The sequence below is a fragment of the Nesoenas mayeri genome (assembly GCF_963082525.1).
Source record: "Nesoenas mayeri genome assembly, chromosome: 1".
Taxonomy (NCBI): Eukaryota; Metazoa; Chordata; class Aves; order Columbiformes; family Columbidae; genus Nesoenas; species Nesoenas mayeri.
This window is the reverse complement of record NC_137541.1, coordinates 98,594,824-98,616,767: the sequence shown is the minus strand read 5'-3', so window position 1 is coordinate 98,616,767 and position 21,944 is coordinate 98,594,824. Positions and strand designations below refer to the sequence as shown.

The window sequence follows — 21,944 nt, the reverse complement described above, 5'->3', positions numbered from 1 at the left end:
ATGTTTTAGCTATTGCTGAGCAGGGCTTGCACAGCATTAGGGCATTTTCTGTTTCTCCCTCTGCCCCTGCAATGAGTGGGCTGTGGGGTGCACAAGAAGTTGGGAGCAGACACCCGAGCTTTTGTTATAATCACATCTGTTACAGGTTTCAATGCAAAAAAAGGCTTGTTAACTCAGATTACGATTCTATTGATTTGGTGATGATACACTTGCCACTGCCTTACAGTCTAGATTGTAATGCCATTTGCTATATTTACTTAGCTTGGAGATGGAATTTGAAAGCTCCATGCCAAAATCACACAGTGGAACTAAGATGATAGTGCATGGTCTTCTGTGGTACATCTGAACAATGAATTTTTCACTAGTCCAGAAGCAGGCTTATTTTTGTGTACTGAAAACACTGTTAATACAGGAGGGAAACTAAGGAGAGGGATGTTAATGATTTAATTATTATAAATTGAAGTTTGATCCTCTGTTGGATGTTAAAGGTAAAATGCAATTCATGACCGAGTCCACATTCAGTCTGGTTCATATTGTTAGTGCTTGATGATTTTTCCTGTATCCTCTCCACTACAGCTTTTAGATTTTCCTGTTCACACACATGTAGAGTGGCTCTTCTTGAGTATGACAAAAGAGATCAAATCTCACAGACTGAACACTGGTCTCAGCAGCAGTATTGTGCCAGTATGCACTAAGGAGGTTGGCGCTTTGTGTTATGACAGGACACCTATATCACTATGAGAAGAATAGGAAATCCAGAGTGTCTGATCCAGTTTCTGGGTTATACACTAAACCGCATGTGTGCCTATGTGACTGCACAACGCTGACAGCTGCACATCTGAGTGTTTCAAGAGTGCTGGATCCGCCCAGGTCGGAGAAACAAACTTTCCCCAAGCTTCAGGTCCCAGACTCAGGCGTGGGCTCGGCTTCCCCCGCTGCGGCCGCCGCTCCCGCCGCCCTCCCGACGGCTCCGGCGCCCACTTCCCACATCCCAGTCGTCCCCCCCGACGCGGACCCGCCCGCGGCTCCCCCCGCCGAGGGGCCGCCCACCCCGCAAGAGGAGCCGCTCCGCCGCGCCCTCGCCCAGCACAGCGCCCGGCGCGGGGAGGCGGGCGGAGCGCGGCGCCACGGCACCCCGCGCCCCTCGTCTCCATGCCGCGGCAGGCGGCGGTAGGTTGTCGCCGCAGGAACTGTGCGCCCAGGGAGCCCGTCAAACGGCGGGGAGACGCCGGCATCGCCCGTCCGCCCGCTCGTCCACGGAGATCCCGCAGCACCCGGAGCGACGCGCTCGGCTCCCGCCGGGACTGAGGGATTGCGGCGCCCCGATTTTCCGCGGGGACAGGGGGCACCCAGAGAAGACGAGAAAATAACAGTAGCTGGAAAAAAAACCCAACCAAACAAACAACAAAAACGCCCCAGACGGTGTCCTGCCTGGCTGCCGCGCATCGCTTATGCTTATTAGGGGGAACCCATCCAGAACGGCGGATCCTGCAGGATGACGGGCGATGGGGAGTCGTAAGGAGGTGTCGAGGCGAGCTGCCGCGGGCTGCGATGAGCCTCAGCGAGCCGGTGCCGGAAAGGAGGTCGGGAGCCAGGTAGCCGCCGGCCGCCCGCCGCGCCGCCCCGCTCCGCCGGCCGCCCGCAGCCCCCCGGGGGCGTGTGAGCAGCGGGCAGCGCCTGCTGAGACCTCCGCGCCCGGCTGCAGGTAAGGAGCCCGCTCACGGCCGGTCGCGGCTGCCGGAGCCCAGCTAGGGGGTGAGGGTGGTTTGGGGCGGGGGCACCTTCGCGGGTCTGTGCGGGAGGAGGAGAGGAGCGGCGCGGCTGCCTGGCTGGCGGCGGTCCGGCGCCCCGCGGGCCGTGTCGCCGTGTGTCGGCGCCCGCCCTCAGCCCGTCCGCTCCCGTTGCTCGCCCCAAGGGGACATTCTTCGCTAATGGGAAGCATCTGCCCTCCGGTGCGGTAAAAAGAAACACGGGTGGGGGGAACCGCACCTCCTCCCCAGCCCCCTCCGCCATGGCCGCGGCTGGCGCACGGCCCGGCCCGGCGGGAGGGGCAGCGCCGCGCCGCGACCTGCCGGCCCCCTCCCCACGCAAAACTCCCCGCGGGGCGGGCGCGGTCCCCGCCAGGAGCCGCTCGGGCAGCGCCACCACCCAAGGCCCCGCCCCCGCCCTGCCCTACGCCCCGCCCCCCGGCCGGCCTCCGCTTCACCCACCGCCCATCCGCAGCCGCGCCCCAGTGGGCCGTGGCTGAGCCGTTGCCCATTGGCTGACACGCTGCGCGGCGACGGCGGAGGCAGCCAATGGCAGGTGGCGCGGCGGGGCACTCGAGGGTGCCCCCGAGCGGTGGAGCGGGGAGATCGAAGCCGGTCCGGCCTCGCCCGAGCCCCGAAGGGTTTCACCGGCCAAGCCTCTGGAAGAGCGGGGTGAGCCTGGGCGTTAGGGGCCCCGCTCTCAGACGTCGTTTCTCACCCAGGCAATGCGCTATAAGTCCTTCTGGGCCACTCTTCCCCAGCCCCTCACAAGTCACTGCAATTTCCTCTTAACCTCAGTGAGCGCCTCCTGTAACAACATGCAGAGCCCCCTCCCAAAAAGAACTGAAATGAGTAGGGTGTTTCTCGAAGGGAGTTTTCATTAAAGAGAACATTAAGGGAAACAGCACCTGAATATTCTTAAGCAAATTAAAAGTAGTTTGTCTTGTAAACAATGGTAGATGTCTCATTAACTTGACCACAGATATTTCAGAAACCTCCTCATCCCGATGAGCCTCTCCTTTGAACTGTAATGGTTTGCACATGACAGTCTTAGAAAAAATAATGTGTGTCTCATTGCTAGCAGATCTGAGAAAATCTGACTTTTATACTAAAAGCAATAACTAATGGAACTCATCAAGTAGAACTGAGTGCCTTTCCATCTTTGTCACACAGTCATAAAAGAGCAGGAATACTAAATTTCTGCTACTAATAGTAGCCTGCATTCTTTCGTGGCTTTAATCTGAAGAGTTCGAATTCTTGTGATGTTAGGGATAAGAACAGAGATATTTCAAATTTCTCCAAAGTTAGGCCACTTAATCTGTAATTAGACACCTACATAAATTATTTTATTTTCGTAAGTGAGTACTGCTCAAGGTCAATAACAGTTGTGTATTCTTGTCTGTCCTAGGACAGTGTGCATCTTAAAATGACTCTCCACAGATGTAGCTACCCAGATTTAGACACAGTTCAGAAAATCTGAACTTGAGTGTTGATAGACAAGGCAAGATTATAAATATAAACTTTCTTGCTCACATTTCCTCTGAAGTCTGTGATTCTGCTTCTAAATGAACTGTCAAGTGTAATCAATTCTGATCATTCATAGCTCCTGTTTCATTAAGATTACAGTGTAAAAGCACACCTGACATTGCACAGTAATGCATAGCAAGGGATGACAGAGTCCAAATCTATGACCAGTCAATTCTTTCTTTCATCACATTCTCTCTCAGTGATATAATTTCTTATAGAAACTGTGAAAGGGATTCATTGAGCCAAATTTTACCCTGGTGGAAGTTAGTGGCGTGTCTAAAAGTTAGGCAGCTAGGCTAGGTGAGTTAGCTCAATGGGACCTCAGGAGGATGATTTGTTGGTATCCGATCACGTAGATGCCTGATATTATTCATCTTCAAATGAATATGTGTAGCTTTTTCTTCTTTCATTGACTGTAGAGGGAGCCATGACAATTTGCTTGAACTAGATGCTTCTCTTGATGTTTTCTAATTTTTAGGTGAGACTAGTTCTGCCCTTGGCGTATAGACCAAACCTGCGAAGTTTATTTCCATAGGGAGACAGTGTAACTTTAGTGGAATTGCTATTTATTAGAAAAGTAGAAGTGAATTTTGGGGGGAAAGTTAACTCTGGAGTAGCAAACGATGTGAAAGAAAGAAAACCTCTTTCCGACTGAATTTTGCCTTGATTTGCTACAGACCTTCCACAACCCTGCAGAGCATCACGAGGTATATAAAGCTTTTTATGGGGATTTTTAAAGTCGTCTTTTCTTCTCTCTCTCTCTCTTCCCCCCCTCCTCCCCGCTTTCCTTCCCCTTTCCCCCTTCCTATTTTCCCGGGATGACCCAGGAGGAGCGAGGCGACGGGAGGTGACAGGATGGGCCCTGGGGCGGCGGCCAGGGCCCTCTCCATGGTGCTGATGCTGGGGCTGGGGCTGCCACCCGGTGCCCTGTCCTGCCCCCCACCCTGCGCCTGCTACCTCCCCACCGAGGTCCACTGCACCTTTCGGTCCCTGGCAGCCGTGCCGGCAAGGATTTCCAAAGATGTGGAAAGAATCAATTTTGGGTTCGTATGGCAGTTTGTAGTAAATAGTTGTTGTTTTTTTTTTTTTTGTTGGTGGGTTTATTTGGTTTCTTTTAATGTTCTTGGAGTGGAATCTTGGATGGAATGCTTCACACATGTGCAGTGTACCGGTATCTCTGTGTGTACTTTTTAAGTAGAATTGCAGAGATGGGTGGTTACTTCCAGGAGCTGTATTTCAAACACTGCAGTTACTGGCATGGAGAAAGTTTCAGTGTAGCCTTCATGTTTCAAAGAAAAGTTACTGTTATTATCAATTAATTATTTTCAGTTACAGGGTATTTAAAAACCATGTATGAAATTCATTACAATTACACAAAAACTTACAAATGGTTTAATGATTTATCAAGTTTTAGTAAACTTTTCATAAATGCTCTATGTTCCCTTCCACCTGCTGTATGGGCAAGATCAAGAGACTAATTGATAGTTTGTGATTGTGGAGATGTAGTGATTTCAAATTGCATCCATCTTTTTGAAACACTCTATATTTATATCATGGTGTCAGTTCTTCTTGGCAAACAGGATGTGAAATCTTTTAGAGTGTATAAAAATATATATTGGATTAAACCTACTATAGGATTTCTACTAAAAGCTGAATATTACACCTGATGTAAAAAATATAGTAGGAGTAAAATTCTATAATGGAGCCAGGTAACATTTTGAAGAACAATGAGATATAGCATAACTCATAGCAATACAGTAAAAGCAAAGTTATTTCATTGCCTTTGGAATGTTTTTGTTTGGTTGGTTTGGTTTTTTGGGTGGTTGGTTTGTTTGGGTTTTGGGTTTTTTGGTTTGGTTTGGTTTTGGTTTTCTTTTTAAGGAACTTAAGTGCAATATAAGCAAACATCAGTGTTTTGGGGAGAGATTGCTCAGGCACCAACTCACTTTCCTCTGCCAGGGTACTGCCCACTCACATCTATTTGACAGATTATGAGATGAGAAGGCAGGGAAAGCTGGTAGGCTGCATATCACAGAAGTGCTGTGTTGGGTCAATATGTGAGATGGCACAGTGCAAGACTTACAGTCCTGTTCTGCTTCATATCAGAGCTGCGTCACTACCTGGTATGAACTCACCCGAACTGCCCCAAGGCCTGTAAGCTGTGATTGATCACACAGTCACTGACAGAAGGAACGTTTTTGGTTTTTTTGCTTCTCTGTAGTTAAAATGTCTATCTACCAGCACTTTATCCACCTAAGGCCTGATTTTAATCTCAAAATGCCCTTGTAGTCAGTGAATCTGTATTACAGTAATCTATACTTTCATGCCACTTTTGAGTCAGAATGCCTCCCTCTTCTCAGAAGTTCAAAACCACACATTTTTGCAGTCACCTCTCACCCATACATCAACATTTTATGGCAAATCCTATCCCTGAATTTGTTTTGAAAATGGGATGTAGGCGTCTACGTTACTCAGGTGTTTTGTCTTTTTTTTAAAAAAGTACATTGTTTGATACTGCTAGCATGGAAGTCCTATCCTGTCATTTTAATTCTCCACTATGAAATTACATTGTTTGAGTCATGCCATAAAAACAGTCTTAACTATCTGCTGTTGCATTTCTTTAATTTTGGAAAATAGCTTTTACCACATTTCTCTTTTTTGATGCTATATAGTTGGGAGGTAAAGATTATTTTCCTACCTGGAAATAATTTAGGAAAATTTCTTATTTTGCAAAGTTCATATTTCTTAGAAGGCCTGATGTTAAAATAGGGAGTTTTAATAAGATGACTGCTATCAGTCTAGTAGGTCTGTAGGAGGAGTAAAAGTATCAAAACAGTCACCTAAATTTTTAGAAAATTCTGAATCTTCAGATAGATAGAATGATGAGGATCTAAAAGTATTTCCTCCATATTCAAAGTATTTTAATTTCTCGTTGTCTCTTCCCTTCTTTTCTATAAAGTGTTTAAAATAGGAAAAACCTTTAGAAGTTGATGCTTAATTTAGAGACTTCATGCCCGGATTAGCTCATACATTTAATTTTATGTCCACATGTGGAAAACTCAAATGTAGAGCTAGGCCGCCAAACTTAAAGCTTCCATTTTGGCAAATAAAACCTGATTTATTTGTCCAAAGTGAAACTGAATTGTTTTCAAAAAGTAGATGTTCTGTATTCTTTCTCTAAAAGGAGTTTCTAGACTCAAATGAAATAACTAGAAGGTCAATTCCTAGATCTTATGTAATCAGTTGATGTAGCCAATTACATGTTGTGACAGTAACTGAAGCAAGATGTGACTTCCTGCTTCTCATGCTGTTTGCAAGATATCCCTTTTTTAATGTCCTATCTCCAAATCTTTATTCATTTATTACTAGATGCTGTTTTGGCAACACTGCAGCCTTGCTAGTTTGCCAGGCTCCATAGCATCATTGGTTGGCTACAGGCCATTAATTTATTACCATTCCATAAACTGAGCTGCATGGAAAAACATACTAACAATTATTAGAACTTAAATGCTTATTTATTGCTCTTACTCCTGAATTATGGCTGAAGTGCCACAAATTGAGTTAAAAGAAACCTTAATATAAACATGGACTAAGTATACTTGGCCTTGTAAAAATGTTCCAGTAACTTCTGGCCCTTTGACAATGCATTAAGATCTCTCCAATTTTTCCTGAAAGTTAGGTTGTACTAATTTTACATTTGCAGGCCATGACAGTCAGTGCGTAAAATGTAACTGCACATGTGATTTTTTTCCAGGTTTAACAGTATACAGTCTATAAACGAAAACTCCTTTGCAGGACTTACAAAACTGGAATTGCTCATGATACATGGAAATGACATTCAGAACATACCTAATGGTGCTTTGAAAGATCTTGTGTCTCTGCAGGTAATGCTCAGATCTTCCTAAATTTCATAAATTCTAATGTCAATGAATAACAGAAGACAAAAAATAAGTGCTTTTGTCTTGCCTTTCTTAGGATTAAGATACCATTTTCCCCCAAATACATTTGAGATCTATTAACTATGCGTGTGTCCTACTTGATAATGCTAACTAGTATTCAGCTGTATTCTTCCTCTTTGAGCAGCATATAATTTTTCAGTGGTGGAAAAGATATTTGAATGTGGGAGGAAAAGTTCTGCATGATATTCTGTTTGGATTTAGATAAAAAAAGACAAAAAAAAAACCCAATTTTTTTAATTTTTTATTTTATTTTTTTTTTAGGTTTTCAAAATTAGTTACAATAAGCTTAAAGTCATAACTGGCCATACTCTTCGAGGACTTTCAAGTTTAATGAGACTGCACATGGACCACAACAGAATTGAGTTCATTCATCCAAATGCTTTTAATGGATTAACTTCTCTGAGACTGGTCCACTTAGAAGGAAATTTGCTCCAGCAGCTTCACCCCGACACCTTTTCAACGTTTATGGTCCTTGATTATTTCAGACTGTCAACAGTAAGACATCTTTACCTATCTGAAAATGCTCTTAGGACCTTGCCTTCAGGGATGTTCCAAGGCATGCCGCTGCTGGAGAATCTTTACCTTCATGGGAATCCGTGGGCCTGTGACTGCAGCTTGAAGTGGCTTCTTGAATGGAATGAAATTTCTGGAGGTAAGAACAGAAATACCAATGCTTCTTTATCACGTAATGTTAGACTTTTTTTTTTCCTATTCTGTATATAGATGATTTTGTTATTTCCTGAGTATTATTACTTACATGATATCTATGTACTTTATTATTTTCTGTTACTATTCAATAAATGCAATATTTAATAAATATTTAAAGAGCAGTGGAAAGAGGAAGCAGTTGTTTGTCACTAGCTAAAAATTTGTATTTGGTAACAAAGGAACTAACAGTTACATTCAAGATGGAAAAAGTGATAGCAAAGTTTATAGATGGAAGGAGGAGCACAGGAACACCTCTTAGTGTGTTCCTTTGCACTGCAGTACACCTTTGACTAAGGGCTGGCAATTGTCCTTAACCAACAAAGCTAGTAACTGTGTGCTCTCATGGAAGATGAGAACGTAGGATTTGAACTTGTTTGGCCAAGGAAGGAATGGAAATCAGGTTTCAAAGGATGAGTCTTTTAACTTCAATGCTATTAACTTTAAGGCTGTTTGTAATATCCATGCAACTTTCATGTCTATCTGTGTTTCTTCATTGACCACAACTTCCTTTTATAATGGAGCAAATCTATTTCAAGTATTTTCAGAGAAGACCTACAATCCTGCCATTTTTTTTTTTTTTTTTCCTAGAATAAGTAGTCTTTCTTTGTTCAGGCTGAGATGTGACATAAGTATCACACTGGTTAGTTTGGAATACTTCCGGTCATCTGCAGAGGCAAAACACTAGAGAAAAACAAAAACAAACCCAAAACAACCCCAAAACAAGCCCAAAAACAGTTTTATGATGCCTCTACATCAGGAATAGACTAAATGAGGGGGTTTTTGAGTGTGAGTTTTTGATTTAGGCATCTCAGGTCACCAATCCCACCTCATGTAATTAAGTGCTTACTGTAGTAGACCAGAGGGACTGGTGTTACACCAGAGCAGCTGCTAAATATTGAAGAGGAATTTTCATCTAATTGCAACTGAAGATGTCTCAGATGAGTCAGGAATCATAAGGTTTAGATAATGATTTGGTGCATGCGTGGTGGATGATGGTGGATCTTGTTATCTTAGAATATGTAATTAATGGCAGTTTTGCACTTAGCTATAGGACAATACTTTTAAGAGTGTGTGATACTTGAATGTGTAATCTAAGCGTTCCTGACCAAACTGAGGCATTTTACTTTGATATCATACTTAGCTGACTCAAACTTTAATATTCTCCTTGATCCAAATGAGTATGTCTCTTAAGAGCACTTAAGTTGCACTGTAAGTTATAACAACTAAACATTAGATGAACTTTCTTTCCTTGCACCATGTTGGCATGTTACCATTTTTATTCAATTAAGTATCTTTATATAAGGTTAACTTCTTTGGGAATTCTGTCCACATAGCATTAGAAAAGTGCTGTGTCATCAATCTGCCAAATTGATTGTGGGCCAGTTTTGTCATGAAGTGTGTTTCCTTGTCTTTTAAACATTGTGTTTGAGTCTGCAAGTGATAGACTGGTTCAGTAAATATTCTATTTGCAGGAACTTCTCAAGAAAATTGCTTTATCAGACTGTCAAAGCACAAATTTTTTGATTAAAACTTGCATGAAATTTTGCCCCTTTTTCCCCCTACTCCTAGCATTTTGCCGAATAACCCACCCGTATCTTGTTCATTCATTAAAAGATCCCTCATTCCTCAGGAGTGTTCAGCATGACACATTCCTAGAATAACTGGAACACATTTTATTTACAACATGTTTCCAAACTAAATATTTAAGGGGACATTTGACACTGTAGTGAGCAGAACAATGTGCTAAATATATAAGTGTTATTTTGCAGACAAGGGTCTTTCTGGCATTGTCAGAAGAGAGAAGTCAAGGCGATCATTTCCTGGTTTAGCCCTTTTTCTCTATTTCAGTTTTTATTTTATCATTACAGACTTTAGAGTTATTTCAGAGGTCAGGGAAGACAAATAGCTTGTAAGTGCAGGAACTATTCAGCAGATTTTAGTAGCTACAGTAGAATGTTTTATGTATTGCCAGTACTGTTGTTAATGAATACAGAAAAACAAAAAGCTTAATAGATTATTTACTGAGGAAGTCTGGTATTTCTCAGGTAATGTTTGAAAGCTGAGAGGACCCAATCCTCTTCAAGTTAGATCCACAAGTTAGATGGGTAAGCTGTCACTAAACAGATGCAAACTTTGACACAGTATAGCTTTTTTTCTCACTTACAAAATGTTGCTCTGAACACTTCAATCTCTAGGCATTTTAGTCAGAGGCAGTGAATCTATTTTCAGCAGGATGGAGAATTCAATTCTCTCATTAAAGTCAGAGGAAATGTGGGTCAGTTTGAGAATCAGACACCCATTCAATTGTGAAAACAAAGAGGTACCATTTTAAAAGCCTTGACTTACATGTCATGTGCCATAATATGTTCCTCATGCGGTCCATTTCAAACCTATGAGAGATCTCTAACTCTAGAACGGAGTTCTTCAGCTTACCTATCTTTAGTTTTCCCTTTTTTGTTTAATTTTTTTTTTCTTACAGGTGTTTTAAAATGCAAAAAGGACAAAGCCTATGAAGGGGGACAGCTCTGTCCGAAGTGCAACAGCCCGAAACTGCTGCAGAAAGAAGATATTCAAAACTTGAAAGATATTTCCTGTAGGAAACCTGTCATTCAGTCCTCACTGAGGCAGAATAGCAGCACTCAAGATGAAGATGATGATGACAGTTATGAAACCCCTCTGGAAGTGCTTCAGTCGTCTCCATGGAACATTACACTAAATATGACTGATGAGCATGGCAATGTAGTCCACCTGAACTGTGAAATCAAAAAACCAACAGGCTCTACCAAAATTCATTGGAATCAAATGCAGACTCAGGAGATTGATATAAATGCTACAATTTCACTGGATTTTGAATGTCCAATGAATCGAGAAAACTATGAAAAGTTATGGAAGCTTATAGCTTATTACAGTGAAGTCCCTGTCAAGTTAGAGAGGGAACTTATGCTCAGCAAAGACCCTAAAATAAGCTATCGGTACAGGCAAGGTTCAGATTATGATGCTCTTTACTACACAGGTGTAAAAGCTCAAATACTGGCTGAGCCTTCCTGGGTGATGCAACCTCTTATAAATATCCAATTAAACAGGCGCCAGAGTACAGGGAAAAAAGTGGTGCTTTCTTTTTTTACCATGTTTACTCAGACAATTCGTACCAAAGACACCAGGCAGCAGAGAAACTGGGTAATGATAGAGCAAAACCAGAGCACAAGGATGGCACAGAGCGTGGTGGAAGGGTCAGAGTGTCAGCTGAGCTGCAATGTGAAAGCCTCTGAGAGCCCCTCTGTTCAGTGGCTCTTTCCAGATGGGACTAAACTGCAGGCACCATTTAATCAAAAAGATAGCAAGTTTTCCATTCTCAGTAGCGGCCAGCTGACAATCAAAGCAGTGAGTTACACTGATGGTGGTTTGTACCATTGCATTGCCCAAGTGAGAGATGATGTAGACATAATGGCCTACAGACTTCTAGTGCAGCCTCCAGCTATTCAGGTAGCTGATGCAGATGTACTGAGAGTTGAAAAAAATGTTGGAGATCCAATAGTTTTGCCGTGTAATGCAGTTGCCATCCCAGAGCCACAGTTGAGTTGGATTCTTCCAAACAGCCAGCTCCTTAATGATTTATCAAACTCTTCAAAAGGATATATGTTGCGCAATGGTACTTTGATTATTCCAAAAAGCCACGTCAGTGATAGTGGTCATTACAGATGTGTGGCTGTCAATCAGCAGGGTTCAGATCAGCTTGTTGTAAGGGTCACAGTAAATAAAATGGTGTCTGACAGGTCGTTTAAAAGGATAAAACTAAGAAAGCGCCCAGGCTCAAAAAGTTCATCAAAAACAAGAGGGCGACTCATAGATGATGGAGATGGATCAGGAGCAGGAGGGGTGGAGGAGTTCCCACGAAGAAAGAACCACCTGAAGGACCGAGAGATATCCTTTAAACAAAAAAGTGACCAGGTGCCAGATACTCAAATTAAAAAGGGGAAGAAAGGCAGAAGGAAAATGAAAATTTGGAAAAGTACTGATAGAACCCAAGACAGCAATGTTGCAGAAGGCCGGAGAGTATTTGAATCTCGAAGGAGAATTAATATGGCAAACAAGCAGATTAACCCACAACATTGGGCTGACATTTTGGCAAAGGTCCGTGGGAAGAATCTTCCTAGAACAACAACAGCTACAGCCATTTCTTTAACAACTGCATTGCCATCAGTCGTGCAGAAAACTACTCCAGTTCCTCATCCAGTAGCCAGCCCTCCACTTTCAAAGGCAGCAGCTGATGGAGTAGATTCCTCTGCTGACGCATCACCTGTGGGTGATGTGGGTGATGCATCACCTGAGCCATTCTCAGTCACTGCTTCCCACAACACTAAAGCATTTTCAGTCCAGTCCATATTAACAGAATCAGAAACAGAAAACTTCTCTGACCACAGGCCTTTAGAAAGACCTCCCAGTATTTACTCTGTAGAAGTCCCTGTATCAGGTCAATATTTGACTCCTGTCTCTCCAACTGTGCAACCCCAAAGCCAGCAGCATCTTCATCTCAGGACTGATGATTCAGTTGTAGTCAAAGAAGATATTCATACTGTCACTGAAGAACCTCTAACCAGACGAATTGTAACGAGCTCTCCTAATATTCAGAGCAGTTCATTCACAGTGGAAAATCTAGATAGAACTATATCTTCTACATCAGAGGAACATTCTGCTTTTGCTGAGCTACCACTTGATGCTACTGTATTAGCTGAATCTCACGCTGTGGATCTTCACAGCGTCTTGGAGACAGGTGTGAAGTTAAATAAAGTGGACCCAATGAGTGTTGACGCCATGCTTTTAACACCTTCTCAGTTGGATGAGATCATCCCAACAGATTCTGTAGGCACAACTACCATTTCTTCATCCGTTTCTCCATTTGTTACAGAAAAGAGCAATGACTTTGTACATCAGCACAAAGAAGTATCCACAGATCAGACAGAAATGGCAGGCTTAAGTACAAGTTTTCCAGCTGTCACACCCATCAGCATTCAGAGCAAGGAAGAACCTGAAACCCACAGGAATATAGTGACTCAAGAAAGCATATCCAGCAGTTATGCAGAGAGTTTTCAGGGAAAAGAACGTGGAAACCTGGCTACTCCAAAACCGGATCTCAGATTAACTTTGTCAAGCACTAATGCTCTTCATAAAACAGCCGGGGGAATAAAAACTGCTTCTTCCATCAGTAGATTGACTACTGTGGCCACAACGACAACTCCTTATAGAAAGACCACGCCTTCACTTGTTACTCAGCATGCTAGAAAAAGGCCTTATGGAAGAAGGAGATTGAGGCCAAACAGAATTCGACAAAGGCTGAAGCCTTTCCCTCCTGTTGTTTTAACCACGGAGGCAATGCCTATCATTCCAAGGATTCCTGAAGTTGAAGCTGTGACTAAAACTTCTTCTGCAACTCTTGAAAGTCCTGATCTTAATTACAACGTCAAAATACAGGCTAAGGAAGAGGAGTATATAGAATACACTCCTTCATTAGTTACCGATCCAGTTGTCTTAGAGAAAATTACCAAAATCAGAGAAGTGGTCACGACTTCCTTCTTTAGGCCTACTGTTTCTCCACCTGAAGCAAAACATGTGACACATTCTACTGGTCCTGAAACCTTGTCACTTTCAGTGACTGCACCTGTCACTGTTTTATCATCATATGTTGTACATGACACAGTTCTCACAGAAGAGTCAAGTGCAGCTCTGAAACCAGAGCAAAGTGAATTGCCGGCATACCACTTATTAGATAATAAATCTGAGGAGAAGGGCATTAAACCAGATTCTAAAACTATGGATAGTAAGGCAGAACAATCAAGCACAACTTCTCCTGAGCATATGAACAGCTTCATACTATCTACAAAACCAGAATCTCAAGAAGATCCTATCCTATTTGACTCAGAAGTTGTGGTTAATGAAACAACCACTGGAACATTCCAGCCAATATGTCCCACTATGACTCACTTAAGTGTTCCTGTAGGCACAGAGGAAGTTTTTAAGCACCTCTCAGTTTCAAAGGAGCCACGGAAGCCCACAGTATCATCAGAAATGCCAGAAATAGCTGAGCCACCACAGCATCATGAGATGATTACTTTGTCCTCCTCTTTCAGCAAAACAGAAACTCAGACTTTTCTACTTAGAGAAACAAAGAAACTTGTTGTTTCTCAGACTGGGACAAAGCCGTCTTCCTTGGATAAAAAAGAAGCTATATCACATGTATTTCATCATTATCCCACTTTGCAGACAACTGAAAAGCCTTTGACTACATCTACTGCTTTTATTCCATTTATAAAACTTGCTACTCTTCCCTCTTCCATTTCAAGCACTTCACATCCTTCTCTTCATTATTCCACTGAGGAAAGTAATGCCTTCAATCAGGAAAGGTTCCCAGAACCAAAACAAGTTGAAGCAGAGCATGACAAAACAGTAGTGAGCTCAAGACAGAATGTACACCCTACTCCTTCCTCTAGCCAAAACAGGATTAGCATACAGTCAAAAGAAGTGCAATTCAAAGAATTGTATAGTAGCAAGTCAAACAATAGTTTAGTGCTAAATCCAAACCTTCCCCATCCACCTGCTGGAATAATACCAAGCCTAAACCAAAGACTGCCAGTTGTGCCTCCAAAACATGTTCCAGTAAGAGGCACAGTGAAGCCTCCATATATTGTAACACAAGGTTCATTTCGCCATTTTATAACACACCAGCCTCTTCACTACACAAACAAACCAGAGATAACAGCATATGCAGCACATACCATCCAGGACAAAAAACCTTTTGCCTCTCATGGAGAAACAACTACCCCAACACAAGCCTCTCCATTTCACAAAACAAATTCATTCACTGGAAGCAAGTTTGATAATCAGGCTCAGAACAGATACAATATTAATTCAAGATTTTTTGGAAATAATTATGTTCCAGATAATGGAGGCACAGCAGGAAGATTACCAAATCAAGGAATCCCTCATTATCCCAGTTCCAGAATGCCATTCCTTTTCAACAGAACAAGGATATTCCCTCACTTAAGTGTGCGTCCTAAACCAGTGGTCCCTAGTCAGCTAGTCCCAAAAGACACAAGTGAGAAGAAGGTTGCCCAGGTCTTCCCTACTAGGATTACAGTGCAGAAAGCTACAGCTATTCCAGTGCCTCCACTGGAACCACACACCACAAGCACCACGTCACCGCCACCAGCAATTTTGAAGATTACCTCTCCAGCCTTTGTCTCTCAGCGCACAAGACCACAGATATTCACTACAGTTCATCCTTTTAAAAATGTCCATCATCATCATCAAAAAGGCCCATCTGTGCCTTACGTGGGAGCTATTATGCCACACAATTTGACTGTAATTCAGTCTTCCACTAATTTCAGGATGCATGGAGAAAGACCTAAAATTATCACAAGAGGGTCTCAGAGTATATCCATCCTTGCTGAAACAGATGCTTTTATCCCTTGTGATGCAGTAGGGGAACCCAAGCCTTTTATAACTTGGACAAAAGTCTCTACAGGTAAGACAGAGAAAAATGTTTTCCTCCACATGTTTTTTTAAGGGTACAAAACCCATTGGTTGTTGCATAGAATTGCAACATGACTGCAGGAATAGTCAAAAATACTGAATAATAATAATAATAATTTCTGTCTCTTTTAATCTTTATTGATAAAATACAACTAATTGCAACTAATCATTACAGGTAAAAATAAATTGGCAGTATTTCTTGTAATAAAAGAAAACCTCTACCATTTGATGAGTTTATTTTTTGAGGAGGGAATAGCAGCCAACACTGATTATTCACAGCAGTTAGAATTTATGATTACAGCACTTGTGAGTATGGGTTTGTTAACATTGCTGCCTAAAATATTGCTCCATGTGTCATCTCCATAAGCAAAAGGAAAAGAGAAATTATGTAAAGATTTAATACGAATTCTAAGGCATAAAGCACTTAAAAGTTTTTGCACCATACACAGTTGCAAGCTAGTACGGTTAGTTCTGCCATGGAAAGAAAACAAAGACATGACATCAAAAGATGTCGTATGATCCATCTGAAGTTGTAGTTGGTGTTAAGTAAATCTAAAATCTTACATAAAACTTTTCCAATGCAATGACGTATGTCTTAAACCCTTTGACTCTCCATTTCTTCCTTTCCCCTCACCTTCCCAGGGGCTCTAATGACAGCCAACACCAGGTTACAACGGTTTGAAGTCTGGAATAATGGTACCCTCCTTATCCGAAATGTTCAGCTTCAGGATCGTGGACAGTATTTGTGCACAGCTCAGAACCTGCATGGCATAGATAAAATGATCATTGTGCTCACAGTTGTAGCCCACCAGCCCAAAATCTTACTTTCCCGCTATCGAGATGTCACAGTCTATTTTGGAGAGACCATAGCAATGGAATGTCAGGCTAGTGGGACTCCAAGTCCACATATTTCATGGATTTTCCCAGATAGGAAGATTTTGCAGACAGTCACCACCACAGAAAGCAGAATAATGCTTCATGAAAATCGAACCTTGTCTATCAAACAAGCAACTTTTTCAGACCGAGGAGTTTACAAATGCATAGCAAGCAATGCTGCAGGGGCTGACAGCATTGCAGTGAGGCTGCACATTGCAGCCTTGCCCCCCATCATCCAGCAGGACAAGCAAGAGAATGTGTCTTTGCCCCTTGGTAGCAGCATTAACATCCACTGCACTGCCAAAGCGGCACCTTCTCCCACCATCCGCTGGGTGGTCTTTGATGGCACACAAATCCGACCTTCTCAGTTTGTCAATGGAAATCTATTTGTTTTTCCCAATGGAACTCTTTATATTCGCAACATCTCACCCAAGGACAGTGGGACCTATGAGTGCATCGCTGCTAACATGGTGGGAGCTGCCAGGAGAACGATACAACTCCATGTGAAGAAGCATGCATCTAATGCTAAGATCACTGGGAGCTCTCCTCAGAGGACAGATGTAACATACGGCAGCATCCTGCATCTGGACTGTAGTGCTTCTGGTGACCCCTGGCCTCGGATATTATGGAGGTTGCCTTCCAAAAGGATGATCGATTCCCTGCACAGGTAAGTTACTATCTGAGGTGTCACAGCTAAATTACAGTTTAGGTGAACTTAGAGAAAAGACCATTCATATCTGTACAAATTTCATTCTTGACTTCTGTGAGATTTGAATGAGGCCGCCAAACTTTAAGGAAGAATTTGAAATTATTGCGAAGTCATAACTTAGCATAATTTTCTTGAAAACAGTAGTAATCTTGAAAAGTCAGCTTCAAGTGTTTAGGATAAGCTGCCTCTATTTGGCTTCTACAGCCACTTGTAAATGTAGTAAAAAGTCCAATGGCAAAATTAAGATATACAGCTTGTGTACTGCTTGTTCTGAAGTGCTTAATCTGCACAGAGTTGCAAAGGTGCCTGCTTTTCCCCAGGAGAAATTAAATAACTCAGTTTTGTTATCTGTTATACAAATCATTATACACATTAAATGCAAGGCAAAGAAATAATTGTATAATTATTTAAGTAAGCATGATCATTTTAACATGATTATTTAAAGAAATGATAACTTGCAAGAAGGTCTATGTAATCCAGTTGCATATAAATGCCTAAAACAACAGTTTCTCCAATGTTCAAAACATTTAGTAAAATACCACTTCTTGAAACTTACAATAACTGTCCTAAGACTCTGCTGAAAACATAATTTCTGCTCTGTGTTTTATTCATTACTCACTCTTCAAGAACTATAGGCAGATGAGAAATGTACTGAAGTTAAAATGCACAATTGCCAACAATTTTCTTAATAGCTAAACATGGTCATCATTTTTTCATGTTGACAAAAATATATTTAGGTATCCTGTAGATAGCACAAAATACCAAATTCATTTTATGCTTCATAGTGATAGCAACAAAATACTGATCTTTATGAGAGTTGTATTTCAAATACAGGAGATCTCTGGGGAGAAAACTGGAGGAAATCAGTTTTGACCACAATACACTAGTTCCGTAATGGAGTGGAAATAATAGCTTTCCAGCACATTGAAAATATTTTTTTTCCATATTTCAAATCTTAGCGATATTTTGTTTCTTTGTGTTTATTCTAAAGGTTTAAAATGTTATACCTGTTGCCAGAAGTTGCTCATCTGGATTTGTTTTTAGCTGAGGACTCAAGTGCCACACTGCATATTTATGGCGCATATAGTTTTGTGTGGAGTATATAATTCAGCGATCCCGTGTTCGAATGTTACAAAATACGTTATATGCAGTCAAAAGAGTTAAAATTACAATCATTTGGTATTTCATGGTTGTTTAATGGTCAAAAACATCCTTAAAGTCATTGAATGGAATAGAATTGCTTGGTTACAAATTAGTAGAATTTTTTTTTCCATTTGCTTTTTGGTGGTGAATATCTTGGAGATCTCAGATCATCTAATTATCTAACAATAGCAATGCTTCTCTCTTTTTTTTTCAGTATTGTTGAGGTGTGGGGTTTGTTTATGTGTTTGTTTGCTTGTTTCCCCAGGTTTCACTCAATTAATTCTTCAAATGTGATTTTGCAACTCATGTTCTGTTCTTTTTTTTCTTTCCTTACAGTAGCTTGGAGACTAGAATCAAAGTATTCAGCAATGGGACTTTGGTTGTCCACTCAGTTACAGATAAAGATGCAGGAGACTATTTATGTGTGGCCCGCAATAAGATCGGAGATGACTATGTGCTCCTCAAAGTGAATGTGATGATGAAACCAGCAAAAATAGAACATAAGAACGAGAATAACCACAAAGTCAAGTATGGAGGAGACCTGAAAGTTGACTGTGTAGCCACAGGTCTGCCCAATCCTGAAATCTCCTGGGGTCTCCCAGATGGCAGCATGATCAATACCTTCATGCAGTCAGATGACAGTGGCAGCCGGACAAAGCGATATGTGGTCTTCAATAATGGAACCCTGTATTTCAATGATGTCGGACTGAGAGAGGAAGGGGACTATACCTGCTATGCTGAGAACCAGATTGGAAAGGATGAGATGAAAGTGCGGGTCAAAGTAGTGGCAGAACCTGCAACCATAAAGAACAAAACATACATCATTATTAATGTACCCTATGGTGATGTTGCCACCATAGCATGTGAAGCCAAGGGAGAACCCACTCCCAAAGTGACTTGGCTCTCCCCAACCAACAGGCCCATTCCTGCCCTATCTGACAAATACCAAGTATATAGGGATGGCACTCTTCTCATCCAAAAGGCCCAAAGATCTGACAGTGGTAACTATACTTGCGTAGTGCGGAACAGCGCTGGAGAAGATCGGAAAACTGTCTGGATCCACGTTAATGTTCAGCCTCCCAGAATCAATGGTCATCTCAGTGCAATAACATCTGTGAGGGAAACAGCCATCAGGGGCAGCCGGAAACTTATTGACTGCAAAGCTGAAGGCATCCCTGCTCCACGGGTCTTATGGGCTTTTCCAGAAGGAGTAATCCTGCCAGCTCCCTACTATGGGAACAGGATCACTGTGCATCGCAATGGTACGTTGGACATCAGAGGGGTGAGGCAGACAGACGCGGTGCAGCTCATATGCATTGGACGGAATGAAGGAGGGGAAGCGAGACTGATTGTACAGCTCCTCATCACAGACCATTTGGAGAAGCCTTCCTTCAGAGACCCTGTCAGTGAAAGGATCACTGCCTTTGCTGGGCACAGCATCAATCTGAACTGCTCAGTCCAGGGGAACCCCAAGCCCAGCACAAGCTGGATCCTTCCCAATGGCACTGAAGTGCTGAGTGGCAGCCGTTTGCACAGATTTTACCATATGAGGGATGGGATCTTACACATCAGCAGCCTCGCTGCTGGGGATGCTGGGACTTACCGCTGTACAGCCAGAAACCCAGGAGGTTATGTGGAACGAGTAGTCTTCCTGAAGGTAGGAATCAGGCCAGAAATCACCAACCAGTACAACAACCTGGTGAGCATCATCAATGGAGAAACTCTGCAGCTCCATTGCGTCACTCAGCCAAGCCAACAGGCACAGATCTCCTGGACACTGCCGAACGGGATGGTTCTGGATGCCCCCCAAGCTGTGGGTCGTTTTTCCCTGCTGGAGAATGGCTCACTGACGGTGCGTGAGGCTTCTGTATTTGACAGAGGCACTTACTTGTGCAAGGTGTCCACAGAGTATGGCACTTCTGTTATGAATGTGCCCGTCATTGTGATAGCCTATCCTCCCCGGATCACCAGTGAGCCAGCACCCGTCATTTATGCCAGGCCTGGAAATTCAGTAAAACTGAACTGCATGGCCATTGGGATTCCTAAAGCAGAAATAACATGGGAGCTTCCAGACAAATCACATCTGACAACAGGAGCTCAGTCCCGTCTGTATGGAAACAAATTCCTCCACCCTCAGGGGTCACTAGTCATCCAGCAGTCTACTCAAAGGGATGCAGGCTTCTACAAATGTACTGCTAAAAATATACTAGGCAGCGATTCGAAAACAACCTACATACACATATTCTAACACTAAAACAAATGCCTTTGGCTGGATGCTAGTCACCAAGTCACTGCCAAGTGAGTGCAACAAGGAAAATACTGCTTGCAAAAAAGCCAGGAAGACTGAGGCCAGGAAAAAAAAAAAAAAAAAGGATTAATCCTATTTTCATGCAAAGTGCATTGCTTGTATACTCAATATGGCAGTAGGTCTCTGCATTAAAAGGACGCAGTGGACATACTGATACTGAGGAGACTAACACATTGAAAAAGGTCTTTAAATTGTTAAGACAGTGTAGTGTGGTTTTTCATGCTATCCAATAGCATCTGAGACCTTAAGTCCTCTATTCTTGTCAATAGTCCAAAGCTATTTCTTGTTCTAACAAGCACCTTAAAAGTACCAAAGAAGTATTAACTGTTAATAAATGAGCTGCAGTGATAGAAGTGCTTTAGTAAAACATAATTTTCTTTACATCCTGCAGTGCTTTTACATAATGTAGCCTTATACAATATGATTACTAACCTTTTTGTTCATTCTTCTGAGCTCTTCAAAATGAAAGACTAACTTAGCAGATAAGAGTGATCTATTTTAATAAAAATACATGCAGACATTATTTACTTTAACATATGAACAAACTCTTTCCAGCTACTAAGGATGCTACCGTCAGATCATTCATTATATATTTTATATATATTTTTAAATCAGACTATGAGACTAGAAAGAGTAACAATGAACATGGTCTCATTTTATAAATTATTGGTCTTTACAAGACTCTGATACATTACAGTGTTTTATAATATTAAGGTCAATATACTGTACATTTTATAATAAAAAATGTTTTCCAAAAAATATTCACCGTGGTTTTCATTTTGTTTTGAGAAAATAGAAATAGGGAACTCCAAACACTGCAAGTATGAAGTTAAGTCAAAAACCAGTGTAATACATACTCTTTACCTTTCTAAACACGATTTCCTAATACTTAACACTTCTGTATGTATAGTTCATGATTCATTTACAGTTTCAATACTTTTTCAAGGACGGTTTGTTGGTTACCATACATAATTTTAATGAGATCTATCATTTATGATATAGAAATAATTGCTACAAGATGCTGAATATGCCTATGTTTCAACAAATTACTTCAATCAGTATTTTGCAAATGTTAACTCACCTTTAAAGTATATGAATGCTCTGAGATATTCCTGAATTCTTAAAGTTCTGATTGTTCATAAAACTTACGCTCATATTTTAGTATACAATAATAAGAGCTTTGCTTTCATTTTTTCATTTTGAATGAAATGACATGGACAAGGACATTGCTGAAGATACAAGTGCTATAATTTATGTGATAGAATATTTTATAAAACTTATTTTTAAAAAGTCAGTGCAGGCTAAATGTTGTGGTTTGTACACAAGCATTTATTAAAGTTGCAGATATGGCCTAATAACACTTAATTCTGTCTTAATTTCTCTTTTATTGTTTAAATCCTTGGGCTCTTAACCAGCAAATTAGTGCTCAAGGTGAAGCA

At 41.7% G+C, this 21,944-nt stretch overlaps 1 protein-coding gene across 1 annotated transcript; it reads left to right on the top strand.

The window, feature by feature from the left end:
* Nucleotides 1-1,505: 1,505 nt before the first annotated feature.
* On the top strand, nt 1,506-20,775 carry MXRA5 (matrix remodeling associated 5; the record flags this gene model as incomplete). The annotated part of the gene is made up of 7 exons (XM_080363719.1): nt 1,506-1,705; nt 4,103-4,318; nt 7,030-7,159; nt 7,496-7,886; nt 10,422-15,461; nt 16,112-17,012; nt 18,534-20,775. The coding sequence occupies 7 exons, from the start codon at nt 1,506-1,508 to the stop codon at nt 20,443-20,445; spliced, it is 8,790 nt and encodes a 2,929-aa protein (XP_080219845.1). The 3' UTR covers nt 20,446-20,775.
* Nucleotides 20,776-21,944: the final 1,169 nt, after the last annotated feature.